The 18,141-nt window shown below is 41.3% G+C and overlaps 1 protein-coding gene across 1 annotated transcript in view; it reads right to left on the minus strand.

Annotated features, from left to right (window-relative positions):
- Positions 1–2,133: 2,133 nt before the first annotated feature.
- Positions 2,134–18,141, minus strand: part of th (tyrosine hydroxylase) — a 69,778-nt gene continuing 53,770 nt past the window's right edge. The window contains exons 9-13 of the mRNA XM_072273120.1: positions 11,741–11,810; positions 9,973–10,029; positions 9,720–9,815; positions 6,995–7,128; positions 2,134–2,293 (exon numbers count right to left, since the gene is read on the minus strand). Of these exons, the coding sequence (XP_072129221.1) occupies positions 2,134–2,293; positions 6,995–7,128; positions 9,720–9,815; positions 9,973–10,029; positions 11,741–11,810 (517 nt within the window). The remainder of the gene's footprint in view (positions 2,294–6,994; positions 7,129–9,719; positions 9,816–9,972; positions 10,030–11,740; positions 11,811–18,141) is intronic.

Raw genomic sequence — 18,141 nt, forward strand, 5'->3', positions numbered from 1 at the left:
ATACGTATGGTATTAAAGGGACATTGATAACTTAGGTGTACAATTGGCCCAGGGGTGTGTAGCAGAGGGTTGTGGTGACTAAACATTTCTCTGACTGGGGAAAAGTATGAACTAGTGTTCCCCAAGGGTCATTATCAGATGCAAACTAGTGTTAAGGCTCTTGCATTTCTTGTTATGGATAAACAATATGGACTTTTGTTTAAGGAGTTCAGATTGAGGTTTACACTTGATACTGAACTTGGTGACATAGACAACTATAAGCTGGATCGAAAGGGAGTTTGGCTGTGCACAGGCAGAATTGCGAATGATGCAGCTATAAAACAAAGACAACACAAGGGACAAAGACATATTAGATGTACACCTCCGAAGAACAGAATGGAGCGGTGGCACAATCCAAATGATGCTTTATTAAGGAGATGTGAGTGCAAGGGAAGGTTGAGGCACATGTTATAAATATCTGTATGCTGGAGCATAAGTTGATAAGGCAATTAAGAAAGGGTTTAAATATTTGGCTTTGTAAATAAGGGAACTGAATACAAAAACAAGGATGTTATGTTAAAATGGAGCACAAAGATTAGCTTGGACTGCCTGGGTGGTCTATGCTTTCTAAACTTTCATAATCTATTGGTTAGGCTTCTGCTGAAGTAAAGTGTGCAACTCCGGGCACTACATTTCAAGGAGAGTGTTGTGATTTACCAGGATGATACCAGACTGAAGGGATTTGCTTGCAAATAGATTAGAGAAACAGAAATTACTTTCCAATATATGAAGAAGATCGAGGGAAAGGCTAATCAAGTTATTCAAAATGCTAAGTGATTTGTCAGTTCAGAAAGGAAAGAAATTCTTTCTTCAAACAGGGGCTGATGTTTAAATTAATTGTCATCAGGAGCAAGGAGAGAGGTTTCCATATGGAGACCTGAAGCAGAACAATGGATACAAATAGATTCCATGAGAGCTTCCAAAAATCAAATTATGTATTATTTGAAGATGATTAATTTACAGAATTAGGGCAAGTGAATAGAGTGTGGGATGAACTGAAATGCTTTCTCAAAGAATAATTGTAAGATCAACAGGCTGAATGGTCTCTGCTAAGCTGCAAGGATCTCTGATTTGGACAAGATTTCAAACCTTTATTCTCCATTGAGGGAAACGTGTGCCACATTTTCTATATTATTGCATTTTCCCTATTCCCAATGCCTAATCTTTCTGCTTGGAAGCATTTTCTGCTCCAGGTTCCTTCTCTCTTCACCCCACCGCACATTCCAACAATACACAAACAGGCATCACAACATCCCTGTGCAGTTTCCTACATGCTCTTGTAGTTTTATTGGAGCAGTTAGAAGAAGCATGTGGATCTTAATTTTCAAATTGTCTGAATGTCAATAAACATAACATTGTAATAAAATCTTCAATATTATCTCTTTGCAGCTGACCATCTTGACTACGAAGTGTGTTCCACATTTAATAGTCATATCAATATCTACCATCTTCAAGAGTGGTGGTTTCTATCAATGACTTTGGAAGGAAAGAATATAGAGCACAAACAAAAATAGAACCATATTCATTCAAGCAAAGTTCCTTCATGAGTAGAAACCAGATTGGGGATGAAATCAGTCTTGTTCATTGGAGCAAAACAGGCCAAACGAGCATCTACGCCTTATTTTACATTGTGCACATATTAAACAAGTTTCAGACATTATCTAAGTCCAATTCGTAAAGTCATAATGACCAAGTTCATACTACCATTGGCCATTATCACCCACTCCCATTCCACAAATCTATTTTAGCATTGAACTATAAAGACCCAACGCCGCTCTCATTCCCCAACTACTCATCGACCAACCGGGCACACGCACACACGCACGCACGCGCGCACACACACACGCACGCATGCACACACACCTTTACTCACATATTGTTTCTAGTATTGCGCTCTTGAAAATCCAAAAATAAATAAATCCACCCAGCAGTAGCTGTGAAACACGGTCTCTATTTGTTTTATCTATATATTAGTACAACATACAATGTCACACCGAAGTGAAAGCTAAAAATCTTGACTCACAATTGAAGCTTACAATGCTGCAGCAGTATAGAAAGCACAGGATCATTCTATGGTGGATGTGCAACTGGAGGTTAGGATAATATATCTAATGCATCAGCCAGCATCTTCAGTTCATCCTTCAGATTGTCCAACGACTTCCTGATTTTCTGAGGATTGTCCAATACTTCTATGGTCTTGGTAAATGGGTCATATTTCACTGAAAATGGCCGCTTAATACTTGCAGCGTACTTTCTATAAATATAAGCCACAATTCCATCAGAAATAGTGATCAGCATAACTGTTTTTGATTCAGCATTGTACCTACCAGGTGCAGTTCACCAATCACTCAAAATCCTGCAGCAAAGAAGATACATAAAATTTGTGCGGCAAACTCAGGATAAAATTGTGGGGGAATTGGTGTCTGAGTGTTGAAGGTGTGATTAATTGTGTTTAAAAGTAGGTGTTGTTCTACATATATACATTGGGAATAGACATGTTCGGTACAGCTTTGTGGGCCGAAGGGCCTGTATTGTGCTGTAGGTTTTCTATGTATCTATATTCTAGAAACTGTTTAACCCTTTTAATACATATGTCAAAACTTAGTTTACTTTTGTTATCATATTGTCATTGGTGCTACATTTCTTCTAATATCATACATATAAATGTTCGTTACAAGATTTCTATAAAATGACATATTGAATATGCATTTCCATCATTTGGTCAAAAAATTACCTTTCTCAGATATGAATTGATGTTAACGATCTGTATAGAAATCTTTGACTATGCCAATGAGATCAATTGCTATCATATTGCATTGCACTGCCCACCATGCTGACTAGGACAGATTCACAACTAATCATCTAAGATCTATTGTGCGCCATTAACAGTGCAATTGCATCCCATCACGCACGTTTTTTCCTTTGCTATTACAATGAAGTGCAGGAATGAACCCAGCTTCATTGAGGAATGCAAAAGGTCCTGTTACATAAAAGGCAGCGTAAGTGTACCTGAAGGTGAGGTATCATCTAATTTAAAATATTAGACTATGAAATGAGCTGAATTCTTTGATTAAAGATCCATAGGTATGGTATATTTGTTCGTAAAGACTTATAATGGCAACTTGAACAAAAGAATGCTGCTGCTGGAGATCTAACATGGATTGTGATCCTGTATGATGCACCCTCTGATTAATCCAAAAATTCAATGAAATGAATTTGATCCTTTATTAGCAACCAGCAAAACACACAATCTTGAAGCGATGAAACTTACGAAATTAAAACCTGCAATATTAAATGTACTTAAGCAGACTTAAGCAAACAACAAAAGATATGACACCCACTGGTCCCCAGCTCTAAACTAAATAAAGCATGAATATGAAACTTATTCCCTTTGCTTTTACCACACCCCCACCCATGTGACTAGTTACCATAATAAACACGATAAATGCACAACACAGAACACAATGCAGGTAGAAAACAGATGCATGGTTTCTACCCTACTCGTAAAATGAGATCACATCATAAGCTTGCCCTACATAATGGCATGGTCCAGTGTACAAGTGCATATGAAGGTGCGGGGGTTAGATTACTGGCTGGCAGCCAGGCACCTGAACTATCGATCTGAATTTAACCATTATGATAGTAGGGAAATAAAAAATAAAATTGCAGATGATGGAAATCTGAAATAAAAGCAGAAGATGTTGGAACCACTCAGCAGGTCAGGCAAATCCTGTTACAAGAGGAGTAGTTAATACTTCTGGTCCAGGATTCCTCATTAGAACAGGAAAATATAAAAACAAGTTAATTTTCAGAAATAGAGAAGATGAGAAAAGGACAGGCAGAAAAAAGGGAATTTCTCTGTAGGGGAGGCCAAATAACTTAACATAGTCATTAATTGACAGTTAAAATCAGATTATGCCTCTTTGTCTGAGACTGCTACTTAAGACTCCTGGTCTCTTGGACTCAGAAGTCCCTTTAAGCACAGATGAGGAGGAATTTCTTTTGCCAGAGGGTACTGAATCTGTGGGAATTATTGCCACAGGCAGCTGTGGAGGCCAAGCCATCGGCTATGTTTAAAGTGAAGGCTGATATGTTCTTGATTAATAAGAGCATCAATGGTTGTGAGGAAAAGACAGGAGAATGGGTTTGAGAGGGATAATAAATTAGCTCTGATGGAATGGAGAGCAGACTAGATGGGCTGAATAGCCTAATTCTGCTCCCAAGTCTTATGGTCTTAGATTCTCCCCTTGCTGACATATTCCTTTTGTCCCACCCATCCCTTCCCCTCCTTCTCTGTTACTGAAAACTAACTTGTTTCCTCTCTTTCCTTGTTCTACTGAAAGACTGTGGACCCGAAACACTAACTGATTCTCTTTTCCACAGATGCTGCCTGACTTGCTGAGTGCTCTAGAATTTTCTATTTTTATTACAGTTGCCAGAGAGTCTGGATTCAACCAAATAAAATGGAGTGTAAAAAGAGATTACTTCATTAACAGTAGGCACGAAAGTATTGGATAATCTTAAATAAAACACCCATGCATCAGGAAAATAAATCTGCCATCCTTACTTGATGCAGCTGCGATGTGACATTGGACCTAAAATATCTTTCAGTTGAGTGCATAATAGAGATGGATAATAAATATCTTTGAAGCTGAAAAAGCAACTATCTCTTCCTAAAAGCACAAGTTAGATGATTTAACTTGGCCTCCTCCTTAAATCTTTACAATGAGTAAAAGCAGTTTTCAGCCACTTCACGTGATATTGCAAAACATTTCCGAGTACTAGCAGAAGTATTGTTGGCAATATCCTGGTTTTAGCTTTGGAACTTGCTGTGCGAAACTAGTCTAGTACATTTCCTTGACAATGTGGAAAACTGCCTGGCTATGTCCTGGCTGGATAAATCCAATTATTGTCTCATCATTGATTGTGGTTACGAATTGCGTTGCTCATTTCTGCTCAGATCACTTGGTTCCATATCTATTAAGCAGTCATAGAGGCTAGGTAGTAGAGTCAGTTGATATTAGAGAGAAATTTTCTGCAGGAGATCAAACTTAGCCTGAGGATAATGGTTGTGTTAGTTGGAGAGCAAGAAAGTTCAGCGCAGTGATTGTCTACAGCAAGAAAGATTCTATACAGCTAGCCTGTAGATGGTTTTACCAGCCCTGAATTTCCCATCATTGACTCCCACAAGATTACTATTGTCTGAAAACTAAACTGGTCCAAACACGTTAATACTGTGTCCACAGGAGCAGTATGAGACCGAGTGATTTAGTGACCCAATGGTATCTCACTTGTCAATAACCTTCAAGGTACAGGTTGGGACTATGTTAAAATATTCTTCTGGATGTTTGGCTCCACAGTCACACTCAAATAGTTCAACATCACCTGGGGTGAAGCAGACTACTTAACTGGTGCCCCATTCATTATCTCAATCATTCACTCCCTCCACCACTGGAGCACAGTGATGCTTGAGTTTACCAACTATGAGGTAGACTGCAAAAATTTGTCTTGAATGTTTTGGTAGTATTTCCCAATCCCTTCACAATTGTACCCCATGGGAGGAAGAAAAGGGAGACGTGGAAATATCATTATCTACTAATACCACTCCATGTCATGCATGAGCCTGACGTCGAAATACATCACCGTTCCTTCATTGTCACTGGATCTAGACTCCCTACAGATGTTAATGTCAGCAAGACTGAAGCTGCTGTAGAAGATGGCTTACCACTACCACATTTATGGATGGGGAGTGAATATTGACCTTGCCAATAAAATTACATTTTATAAAAAAAAAATTACCATTCATTCAAGATCCATCATAACTCATTACCTCCCCAAATCCATCTTTCATTTAATAGCAATGAGGAACAGAAATCTGAGTCTTGGTCTGTCATCCAAAAATGCTGAGGCTAATTAACCCACAAGTGCTTCTTGCAGGTTGTTAATTTTGTTATAGCCGGGGGCGGGGTGGTGATGAGGACATGCTCCCACTACCTATTAAATGCTCCCAATGGTGTGAGCCTCAAATAGCCTCTGACAACCAAGTCTAGCTCTGCCCTTCACTTGTGGCTTAGCTACTAAGCTTGTGGATCCATTTCTACTGACAGAAGAAGGGGTAAAGGGGGGTTACTGGTGCCTTAAACCAGTTGCTTTGGGTTGATGGGGCTCATCAACCATGGTAGGCAGCTCATCAAGGAGAAGGAAAATTCTTATCTCAAACCTCTGTTACCTTGTGGCTATACCCACTCATGGGAGTAAACCCCGAGGGAAATAGCTGAAGGTGGAGTCCCTAAGGCAGTCCTACATTGAGTTCAATGTTCCTGTGATGCTTCTGGTACCAACCTGCCACTCCTTTGGGTTCATCAGATGCCTGGAGAGAGGGAGCTTGCTACATGGGCAACAGCTTGCTCTCTATATCGTACTGTCCAGGCTTGTGTTTCTAGCCAGCTAAGAAGCAATATCTACAGTCAACTCTGACCGATGGAGGCTTCAATTCAACTTCTTGCTCCTTAATCCTAAAAGGGAAGCTGTCTTGATAATTGAATCAAATGAATAGCTTTCTGGGTAAATTCAGAGAAAAATACCAAGATGGCCATTTCTTACTGAGGACCACCAGGTGAGCCAAATTTCCCTCCTCATTGGTGAACCAGTTGTATCTTTAAGTTTTTGAAGTTTCTTTTGGATCTTTAAGTTTTTGAAGTTTCTTTGGCATGGCTGTATATTCTGAAGTTTCATAGCCATTTCATTTACCAACAACAGCTGTGTGTTTCCAAGTATTTTTAAATTAGCGTGGTAACCTTTGGATTTTCTTACCTTCTTAGTTCTCCCCTGTTCTTAATTGCCTACCTTGACCGGAAACAGGGGGATGGTGAGTGAGCAGGGAGACATGTTTGTGAATCAAAGAGGTAGAAGTGTGTATGTTTTGGCTATGTTGCATTTGACAATAATGTCTTACCTCAGTTTGTCTTTAGCATCACTGAAACTTTCAGATACAAAATACACTGGCTGGTACGTCTGATCCTGATACGGCTGGATCGCAGCTTCTGAAGGGTCAAAATCCCTCAACTCAGGTTCACCAGACAGGGCATGCTGTGTACAAATCATTCAGTGTCAGTGCTTGGTGAAAATCTGTCAACCCAACTTTCCATGTCAGCTTTAAATTTTGCTTCATCCATTCTGGAATAGAAAGACTTGTTTTATTTTCCAATTATTTCAAGGGATTATGGCTACCATATGTTTAAAAAATCAACTATTTCTCCCTCTTCACCAGCTTCCACAAAGCTGGAATACCTAAAAAAAACATTTTTGCCATGTGCCAACTTGTTAAGGATTGTTTTGGAAAACTCCTGAAGCAGGACTGGGGAATCACGACACACAATTACTCTGTGGCTGTTTGACCTGTTAAAGGAAATGCACAAAATGTGCGCTGCCCGCTCACTCACAATTTCAGCATGAATCAAGCACTGAACATAGAGAGGCTTCAAGCCGCAACAGTAGCCAACTTCCTGAGTGGCTTGCTTGTCCTGCTTCCAGCCCACCTCTCCTTCATAAGAGAAAGTTTCATTGTGGCTGCAGGGCAGTAGTGAAGGTTACTGTGGATATTATTGCGAAGAGATTCATAGCACAAGATAGATGATAGTGGACTATAACTACTGGATGTAGTGCTAGAAGCATTTCTGCAGGAGTTGCAGAGTAAGAGGTACATGTTCATTCCACTGGTGGCCACTTGAGATAGCATTGTTAAGAGATCAATGCCAGGTTTCAATGCAGTAGAGAGTTCGGTCAGCTCTGGTGTGTGGCCACATCTTTTCTATTGCACTGTAGCCTCACAGACGGCTCTTTCATCCAAATGAACAGAACGCAAGGCAAGCGTTTCACTGTATCTTTGTACACGTGACGAGAATAAAACAATTACCATTCTGCTTCATCTTCCATCACTCACCTACCAAGGATCTCTGTCCATTACTGCTCCAGTTAAATAATCCTGCACTCCATCACACTCTTACCCACTTAGAATGCCACAAACATCATTGTTTGAACGCATTGGCAGATAGTCAACCATGATCAGCTTTAGCCTTAATGCACTATACGTTCAGTTCTGGGGAAGCCTGCAACTCTGCCTCATAGCATGAGAAATAAATTCCCACATGTCCTAATGCCCAAGGAGATCATGAATGAACCTGAAACAGTTAGCACAGGCGCTGTGCCAAGTGAAAGAGCTAAAAACAGGAAGCAAAGAATGGGAATAAACGGGACCTTTTCAGAATGGCAGGCGGTGACTAGTGGGGTACCGCAAGGCTCAGTGCTGGGACTCCAGTTGTTTACAATATATATTAATGACTTGGATGAGGGAACTGAATGCAGCATCTCCAAGTTTGCGGATGACATGAAGCTGGGTGGCAGTGTTAGCTGTGAGGAGGATGCTAAGAGGATGCAGAGTGACTTGGATAGGTTGGGTGAGTGGGCAAATTCATGGCAGATGCAATTTAATGTGGATAAATGTGAAGTTATCCATTTTGGTGGCAAAAATAGGAAAACAGATTATTATCTGAATGGTGGCCGAGTAGGAAAAGGGGAGATGCAACGAGACCTGGGTGTCATTATACACCAGTCATTGAAAGTGGGCATGCAGGTACAGCAGGCAGTGAAAAAGGCGAATGGTATGCTGGCATTTATAGCGAGAGGATTTGAGTACAGGAGCAGGGAGGTACTACTGCAGTTGTACAAGGCCTTGGTGAGACCACACCTGGAGTATTGTGTGCAGTTTTGGTCCCCTAATCTGAGGAAAGACATCCTTGCCATAGAGGAAGTACAAAGAAGGTTCACCAGATTGATTCCTGGGATGGCAGGACTTTCATACGAAGAAAGACTGGATGAACTGGGCTTGTACTCGTTGGAATTTAGAAGATTGAGGGGGGATCTGATTGAAATGTATAAAATCCTAAAGGGATTGGACAGGCTAGATGCAGGAAGATTGTTCCCGATGTTGGGGAAGTCCAGAACGAGGGGTCGCAGTTTGAGGATAAAGGGGAAGCCTTTTAGGACCGAGATTAGGAAAAACTTCTTCACACAGAGAGTGGTGAATCTGTGGAATTCTCTGCCACAGGAAACAGTTGAGGCCAGTTCATTGGCTATATTTAAGAGGGAGTTAGATATGGCCCTTGTGGCTACGGGGATCAGGGGGTATGGAGGGAAGGCTGGGGCGGGGTTCTGAGTTGGATGATCAGCCATGATCATAATAAATGGCGGTGCAGGCTCGAAGGGCCGAATGGCCTACTCCTGCACCTATTTTCTATGTTTCTATGTTTCTAAAACGTGGAAGTTAACATACTATTCCTCCCTCACTCACAACCTTCCCTTCATTCACAATCTCATCAAAGATAATTTTATAATGACAAGAAAAAATAACATTCAGGGTGGCATTTGAGATGCTAAGTCAGTCCCGATACCAGAGGACTATCTGTCTGTCCCTAAAAATCGTGTTATTCTGTAGTTGAGATGGAGTTGTAGGGCGTAAGGTGGTGGGGGAGGGGGGGGGGTGGGGGGAGGGGGATGAAAAAGCAGGAAGAATTCAGAACCTGAAAAACTACTTTTAAGTAAAAAATCTCTTTGTAAATTGAAGCGAATAATCCAGAATGAATAAAGATATGCTTATACCACCTTTTTCTGACTGCACTTACAATGAGTTCACCATAGGAAGAGAGCAGTCCGGCGCCATAGGCTCTAACTTCTCCATTTTGCTTGCACAACCCAAATTCCACAGTAAACCAGTAGAGCTGCAAGAGGGAGATTCCAGAGAATAATTACCCCGCTCATCCATACTTGGGGTGGTAATTAATGGAAGTTTAGATGTTCTTTTTAAATTACTTATTCTTTTAGAACAAAAATCAGGAGTAATATGGTTTCCAAGCAGCACAAATGCATTAAACTCACGGTGGAAAGCTTTTCAATTTCCTCTTCTGTGGCTCCGAGGGAGGCGAGGCCAATATTCTGAGGTGATAGAGGGTTAAACAATAATGACTAACAAAATAATTTAATTGGCAGCGCAGACACAGTTCACAAAGTAATGCCTTTTTTTTCTTTATTCTGCAAGATCTAGTTCAACATATCTAGCCCTTCTTCTAGCCTACACTTCCCTCAAATCCAAATTCCACCCCTCATAAGGACAGAGGCAGGAATACACCGGAAGACCATCATTCCCTTACAAATCATATTTCACCTGCACTTTGATAGCCTCCTCAAACCTCCAAAGTTCATCAAATTCCTGAAGTTCCAGCAAAACTAGAATGAATCCCATTGTCCTGCTATTTTCCGACAGTCCTGTACCCCATTCTGTTTTATATAGGTTATCATATGACTATATATAACTACCCTTTTTTATGCATGTTCGCCTTCAATTCCTGTGTTACAGCATTCGCCATTGTAAAACAAAGAATCAGATAGTTCAGGTGCTGTAAATCTGAAATATAAACAGAAAATATAAACCCTGACAGGTCAGGCAGGTCTGTGGAGAGACAAGTACCAGTATAGTGCGAGAGGCAGACTCCAAAGAATAATTAATTATCCTTCTTTTCCCGATTTGGTATAAGGGTGAAATGAGGTTCTGTTGAAGGAACTTCAGCCTGAAGCATTAACTGTTTCTCTTTCCACAAATGTTCCCTGACCTGCTGAGTGTTTCCAGCATTCTTTGTTTTCATTTCATGTTCAAATAACCTTCCCCATTTACCTCCCTCTGCACTCATTTTATCATCATTTGACATCCCAGGGATATGAGTATTTTCTATTCATTATCCTTTAAATAATAGTCCCTAGACAGAAGCAAATCAAGGGATTTCCTCATGCACTGCTAAAGATAACAATAAAGGAAAAAAGATTGAAAGGCATGACTAGTAATGGTCACAATGCAGCTGATGGAGTATCTCACATTCCTGTAATACTTTACCTTTAGCCACAAGGTTTGATGTCAGCAACTGCAAAATATATCTTTTATGTCAAATCTAAAGTCTGTAATTGATTATGATTCTATTTATTACTCGAGTGAATAATAGTTTCCAGTAACTTTTGTTCTTTACAGTGCTGATCAGCTTTCTATCTGAAAACACTGAGACTATCAGTTCTGCAGAATCCAGGCCGATCTTTCTACAAGGTCAGTAACCCAGCACCCGGAGGCAGCAGGAAGTCAATGTCTTATGAAGCACCCACACAATTTACTTTAGAGCAGTATCATGCCAATCATTATACGGTTACACAGCACAGAAAGAAGCAATATTGCTATTACAGTGTTCCAGCAGTTTGACAGATTGATCCATTTGGCGGCCCCCTCTCCCCCACCTATTCCTCATTGCCCTTGTAAACCTCCTTGCTTCTGAAACTAATTTGATTCCTTTTTGGGAGTTATTGAATTTGCTTGCACTACCCCTTCAGATAGAGGATGCAAGTTATAGCAATTCACTGTGTTACAAAAAGAAAATCAGCTTTAAATCATTCAGCAATTAATTTTGCATCCAATAATTAATGAGTATTTTGCAAATGGAAATATCTTTCTCTTTGTTCCCCTATCAAAACTCAGGTTCATTTTGTAAACCTCGTATGATTCTTTTAGCTTCCTGTGCTCTAGCAAGACCAGTGCTTGCATTCTCTTCATGCTGTGCGCTGGTTGTTTTGTGGCATAAGAATTTATAAGAAAGGAAGATGGAATTACCTGAGAAAATTGTGCAAATGTCTTGTCAGCCAGGATGGGCACATGGCCCAGCAGCTCATGGCAACAGTCCCTAAATATGAAGAGGAAGAGAATCAATTTAATTCCAAATGGCCATTCCAGCAATAGATGGATTCTGTGATAAAATAAGAGAAATCCATTACACTTCTCTCTTGACTAATTTATTTATAAAGGACAGTTTTTCATGACCAATGCCATTGGTTTCTCATGTGCTTCATTCGCTGAAACAAGGCACTATTTATCAGATGTCCATCCAGAAAATAAATCCCTACATTTCTGATCTCATTGACTGGTCATCCCATGACTGAGCTGGAGGGAACAAGAGGGTGTAGTGAGCCAGCAAGAGTTTCCAGCTACACTGGAATCAATTCCCTAAAATACAACAAAGTAAAGTAAGTAAATTTATTTATTATTAAAAGTATATATATGTCCCCATATACAGCCCTGAGATTCATTTTCTTGCAGGCATTCACAGTAAATACAAAGAGTTACAATAGAAACAATGAAAGAACACTCCAACAGGACGGATAAACAGTCAATGTGCAAAAGTCAAAAACTGTGTAAATACAAAAAGAAAAAAAACATAATAATAATAAATAAGCAATAAATATCAAGAACATAAGATGATGAGCGCTTGAAAGGTTATGGGAACAGTTCAGTGATGGGGTAATTGACGTTGAGTGAAGTTATCCCCTCTGGTTCAAGAGCCTGATGGGGTAATAACTGTTCCAGAACCTGGTAGTGTGAGACCTGAGGTCTGGTGGTACCTCCTTCCTGATGCAGCAGTGAGAAGAGAGCACGGCCTGGATGGTGATACTGGCGGTCCATGTTGATGGGTGTTGCTTTCCAGTGACAGCACTCAATGGTGGAGAGGGCTTTTGCTGTGATTGACTAAACTGTATCCACAACTTTCTGTTGGCTTTTCAGTTCAACGGATTGGTGTTTCCATACCAGGCCATGATGCAACCAGTCAATATATTCTCCACTGCACATCTATAGAAGTTTGTTAAAGTTTTAGACGACATGGCAAATCTTTGCAAACTCCTGAGAAAATAGAAGTGCTGCTATGCTTTTTTTGTAATGGCACTTAGGTGATGGGCCCAGTATGGATCCTCTGAAATGATAACAGTGAGGAACTTAAAGATGCTAACCCTCTCCACCCTTAATCTTCCAATGAGGACTGGATCATGGACGTAGGTTTTCTCCTCCTGTGGTCAATAATCAGCTCCATGGTTTTGCTGACATTAAGCGGGAGGTTGTTGTTTTGGCACCACTCGGCCAGATTTTCAAACTCCCTCCTATACGCTGATCTGTCACCTCCTCTGATTCAGCCTATGGCAGTGGTGTTGTCATCAACTTTAAATACGCCATTGGACCTGTGATTAGCTTCACAGTCATAAATGTAAAACCAGTAGAGTAGGGTGCTGAGCACACAGCCTTGTGGTGCACCTGTGCTGTCGGTGATTGTGGAGGAGAATTTACTGAAGTCTGCAAGTGAGGAAATCAAGGATCCAATTGCACAAGGAGGTATTAAGGTCTAGGTCTTTGAGCTTATTGATTAGCTTTGAGGGAATAATGGTACTGAATGCCAAACTATAGTCAATAAAAAGCATCCTGCTGCATGCATCTTCTGTGACGAGATACCTAGGCGAGGCTGGTTAAACCCAAGTGCTGGAGTATCAGAGGCTGGAATTCAGACATGATATGATACTGAAACGGGAAAAGAATACTAAACAAGATGCCAGACAATAGTCCAAGTACAGCTGACAATATGGATGCCAGCTATCTATATTCCGGAAAGATGGAGCATCTAAATCCAAGAAGCTGGCGCAGTTGGATGCCTTTGGTAACAGGACCCCCTCCCCTATGTCCGACTTCTGATGGCCCTGGTTGCTCAGAGAGATGGTGATGGTAGTCATGGATGAAAGCCAGATCCAATATGTCTCTTTCAGGAACTCAGCACCATTCCTTGGTCTGAATTTTTCCCAGTCCATGTGGAACTGCTGATCACCCCAAATCATTTGTGAATTCAAAATTCTTCTCACGGTGAAGACCTGCTCCCCATCAATAACCCTGGGTGGTGGTGGTGAGACTGATGGTGGTGGGGCTAAAGGGCTGGTCTTCACAGGTTTTAATTTGGAAATGTGGAAAGTGCGATTGATATTGAGGGTTTTGAGGAGCTGCAAGGTGTAAGTCACTGGGTTTACTTTTTAGGGGACCTTGAAAGGTCCAATGAACTTTCTTAAACTCCACCAGGTGAGGCAAATCCTGAGAAGAAAGCCAGACCTGTTGCACGAACTGCAAACCTGATTCCCTGCCTTCTCTTGTGGTTAGCTTTTACTTCAGTCTTCCAGGTAATCTCCCTTGCCCTAGTCCATTTCTTCTTGTAGCATCGGACAAGATATTCTGCCACAGGAACCCCAACCCTGGCCTCCCACTCAGAGAAGAGTGACGGAGAATACCCAAATTGGCATTCGAACAGAGATATCCCATGTGCCGAACGCTGTAAAGTGCTGTGAGTGACCTCTGCCCACATCAAATAGTTCTACCACCTATCTGGTCTTTCTGAGGCCAAGCATTTCAAGGGTTCGTTCCAAATCCTGGTTCACCTGCTCCATCTGGCAACTGGACTGTCGGTGAAACCCAGAAGAAAGACTTGCTGTTGCCTCAGTCAGCTTACAGAATGCCCTCTAAAAACATGACGTGAATTGTAGACCACAATCCGATAATGTCCATCAGAAAACCAGGGATCCTGAAGACCTGGTGCAGAATAATTTCGGTTGTCTCCATCACAGAAGGTATTATGCCCAAGACGATGAATTTGCAGGCCTTTGAAAAATGATCAACAATTACCAGGATGACAGTCTTCCCCTTGGAAGTAGGAAGCTCTGTGACAAAGTGCATAGAGATGTGCGCCATGGTACAAGCAGGGGTTGAAGAAGCCCTTGAGGTTGGGTCCTTGCTCTGGGTGGACACTTTGTATGCCTGGATGTATTGTCAGACCTCTCTCACCATTCCAGGCCACCAGTGTCTTCTCTTGATGAACTCAAGGGCCTTGGCAATCACTGGGTGAGTGGTCATTATCAATGCATGTTCCCATTGATGAATCTGAGACCGGTTGGAACTTGGGAAGAACAGCCAACCTGGAGGACCGTTCTTAGGAATTTCCCCTTGCGCCTGGGCCTTGCGAGCAAGAGCATTGATTCTTCAACTAATTAGCACTATCACCTTGGCTTGGAGCAAAATAGTGATTGGCTGCTCTTTTCCTTCAGTTTCATCAAACTGGTGGGATAAGGCATCTAGTTTCTGGTTTTTTGACCCCGGTCGATAGGTCAGGACTCTGAGCAGCTGGGAACTGACATTAGTTGGAAAGTCTTGTACTCATTGGAACAGACTGGGGCCTAGAGTTCTCAGGAAAGGTATTTCAAATAGATAGCATGGCCATGAACTAGGCCTAAGATTGTATGTTTAACACAAGACTGCACACGTGATCACATACACAGGGTTGGTTTTACTCGTAGTGACAGGTGAGTAAATGGTGTATATGAGTTATAGTCATGGAGGGTGGATACAGGGAGGAAATGCCAGTGGGCATCAGTCAGATGTTGGGGCCATAGTCTGGTGGAATATTGATGCAAGGAGGCAATGAAATCAGGACCTGAAGAGTTGGATCAGGACTCCAGGAGGTGGTGGTGGGGGGAATCAAAAATGGGTGCTGTGTGCATGAACCAGGTAGATTTGAATTCTGATTTAAATGAAGACGTGTTTGCAACTGGGCAGTGTTGGGAAGTCAAAGGGATAAATATCACTAATGTTTAAAGTGGTGTAGCTTGGTGGAAGAAGATCTGTCATTAGCCAGCATGGGGCCAACACTTAGTCTGTTCTGGATCCCCTGGACTTTCAAGGCCTAAACATTGTAAGCCACTGGATTTTGTGGGAGAGGCTAGTCTGCTCACAGCCAGTGTGGACAGTCCTATTCTATTCAACTCTCCCATGCTGTCAAGTAAAGACGAAACGTGTCTTGTGATTATCAGCTCAGTCGAATGGACTACAAACATAACTGAAAGGAGTTTTGAATCTGTAATCGGCGCTTGGATGAACTACAGACCAGTAGCTTGGACAGGGGAGGAGATGATGGTAGGATATTGGAATTTACATTATATCTGTTTCCATATTATATTTCTGCATTAATCTTATTTATTTAGAAATACAGAGAGGAGTAGGCCCTTCTGTCCCTTCTGGCCCTTCAAGCCATGACAAACCTGATTAACCCTACCTAATCCTGGGACAATTTACAACGACCAATTACCCTACCCGGTACATATTTGGACTGTGGGAGGAAACTGGAGCAACCAGGGTAATCTCATGCATTTCACGGGTAAGATGTACAGAGTTTCCTTACAGGCAACACCAGAAATGAGCTCCAACTTCGGACACCCCGAACTTTGAAAGTGATGTGCTAACCACTACTCTACCGTGGCGCTCCGTTTTCTCTCTATTGTAAACATCAGATGTTAAGTTATTTCAGTTATATTACATGAATCAATCCTGGCTTTTGCGTGGGAATAACAAATTGTTTTTATTTTCAAGATATTTTAGAAGAAACAATCCACTTAAAGTGGAATAAAACTCATGCAAGTGTGATCGCTGCAAAATGCTCAGTTATCAGAGGCCATCTAGTGTTCAGTTTATCATGTGTAACTACCCTTTATATCAAGTTAAAGACAAGATAGCATCTACAGCACGCTTTTCACATTCCTTCAGGACACCCCAAATCACCCAATGAGTTAATTTTTAAATGCAATATTATTGGAGATATAGCAACGAGCTTGAATGCAATAAAGTACATGATAGTGACCATTCATTCTGCTTTTATGGTGGAATAAATATTAGCCATGGACTCTTCTAATGCACTGAGACAGACCTTTAGTGTCTATTTAAGAGGGAATGGGGAGGGGAATCCCAGATTAGCATGTCACTAAAATGGCAGCACTTCCATTTATGCCACAACTCCATCATCACTGCATTAATGTATCAATCTTAAGTTTCAAGCTTGAATTTCTTGAGTGAGACTTAGTCACCATTCTCTGAATTAAAGGGAAGTACTAGTTCAACTGAGTCACAGCTAAGCTCCTTTATTTCTAGTTCTAAAATAGACTCAGTGCGTTGAAGGCCAGTGCTGGCTTCGAATGATGGTGATTTGAGAGAGCTCTTCAATCAGTTTCAATAAAATTCTGCCATCCTACTCCAGATACCCAACCAGATTTTCTCCTTTTGTGGTCCTGAAGAGTCATTTACTTAACTACAAAAAACATACCTTAACTCAAAAACTCATTGTTTTTACATGGTTAACAGAACATATTTAAGAAACAAGCATCAGGATATTATCAGTTTATTAGTCCCAGATGGACAATAGTGACCTTCACTTCCTGATATTGTAAAGATAATTCAGCTTTTAATTCTGGTTATCAAGTCAAATGTAATAGATTTTTGTACTTGGCTCATCATCAGACATCCTGCTCTTTTTATGATAAAGGAAGAAGCAAATACAAAGATAAAAATATGGTCCGCTCAAGAAATCATGAAATTAACAGTCATTCGGACTGACAGGATACCTGCACCAAGCCCTAGTAAAAGAATTTAGCAGGGCTGTGATTGTCAAAGTCCATTATCTGTATTGGGCAGGAATGATGTCCGCCAAATGTCTGCTTTGGGTCACAATGTTAATAGTCCAGTCTTGAATTTTCGTCATGCCCTGAGGCTCTTCCACTCCCTGACCTTCAAAGAGACAGACACACAGAATCTAAACAACGCAAAGCACAACATTCAGGGCACTGACTGTCCACCTTAGACTGCATCCACCTCAATGTCATATTTAATTTAGTGATGTGTCCTTATCAGTCTCTGCATCATTGATCAAAGCTGACATCAAAACCTCAGGGGTAAATAACTCATCAGCCTCCTTCAATGCCTTCTGTTTTCTTCTGCTTATTGCCAAACTAGTGTGAGAAAAAGTTACTTCTGCAGTGCTCAGGTAGGTCCATCAGCGAGGAAGCAACAGAGGTATATTTCCAAGTCAGGATGGTGGGGACCATGCACGTTCTGGTGTTTCCATGCTTCAGCAGCTCAAGTCCCTTTTGGTGGAAGATGTCAGAGTTTTGGGAAGTGCTGTCGGAATAGCCTGGGCAAGTAACTGCAGTGCATGTTGAAGATGGTACGTACTGCAGCCATTGCGTGCCAAAGGTGAAGGGAATTAATGTTTAGGCTAAGGTGGTTAGGGTGGTTACAGGACTGCAGGAAAACATCTTCCAGATAGGTTCACATACCGTGGTCATACACTAAATGTAATAAGAAGCAAATTCAGATCCACATGAAACTACATA

Source organism: Mobula birostris, chromosome 11, assembly GCF_030028105.1.
Source record: "Mobula birostris isolate sMobBir1 chromosome 11, sMobBir1.hap1, whole genome shotgun sequence".
In the NCBI taxonomy this organism is placed as follows: Eukaryota; Metazoa; Chordata; class Chondrichthyes; order Myliobatiformes; family Myliobatidae; genus Mobula; species Mobula birostris.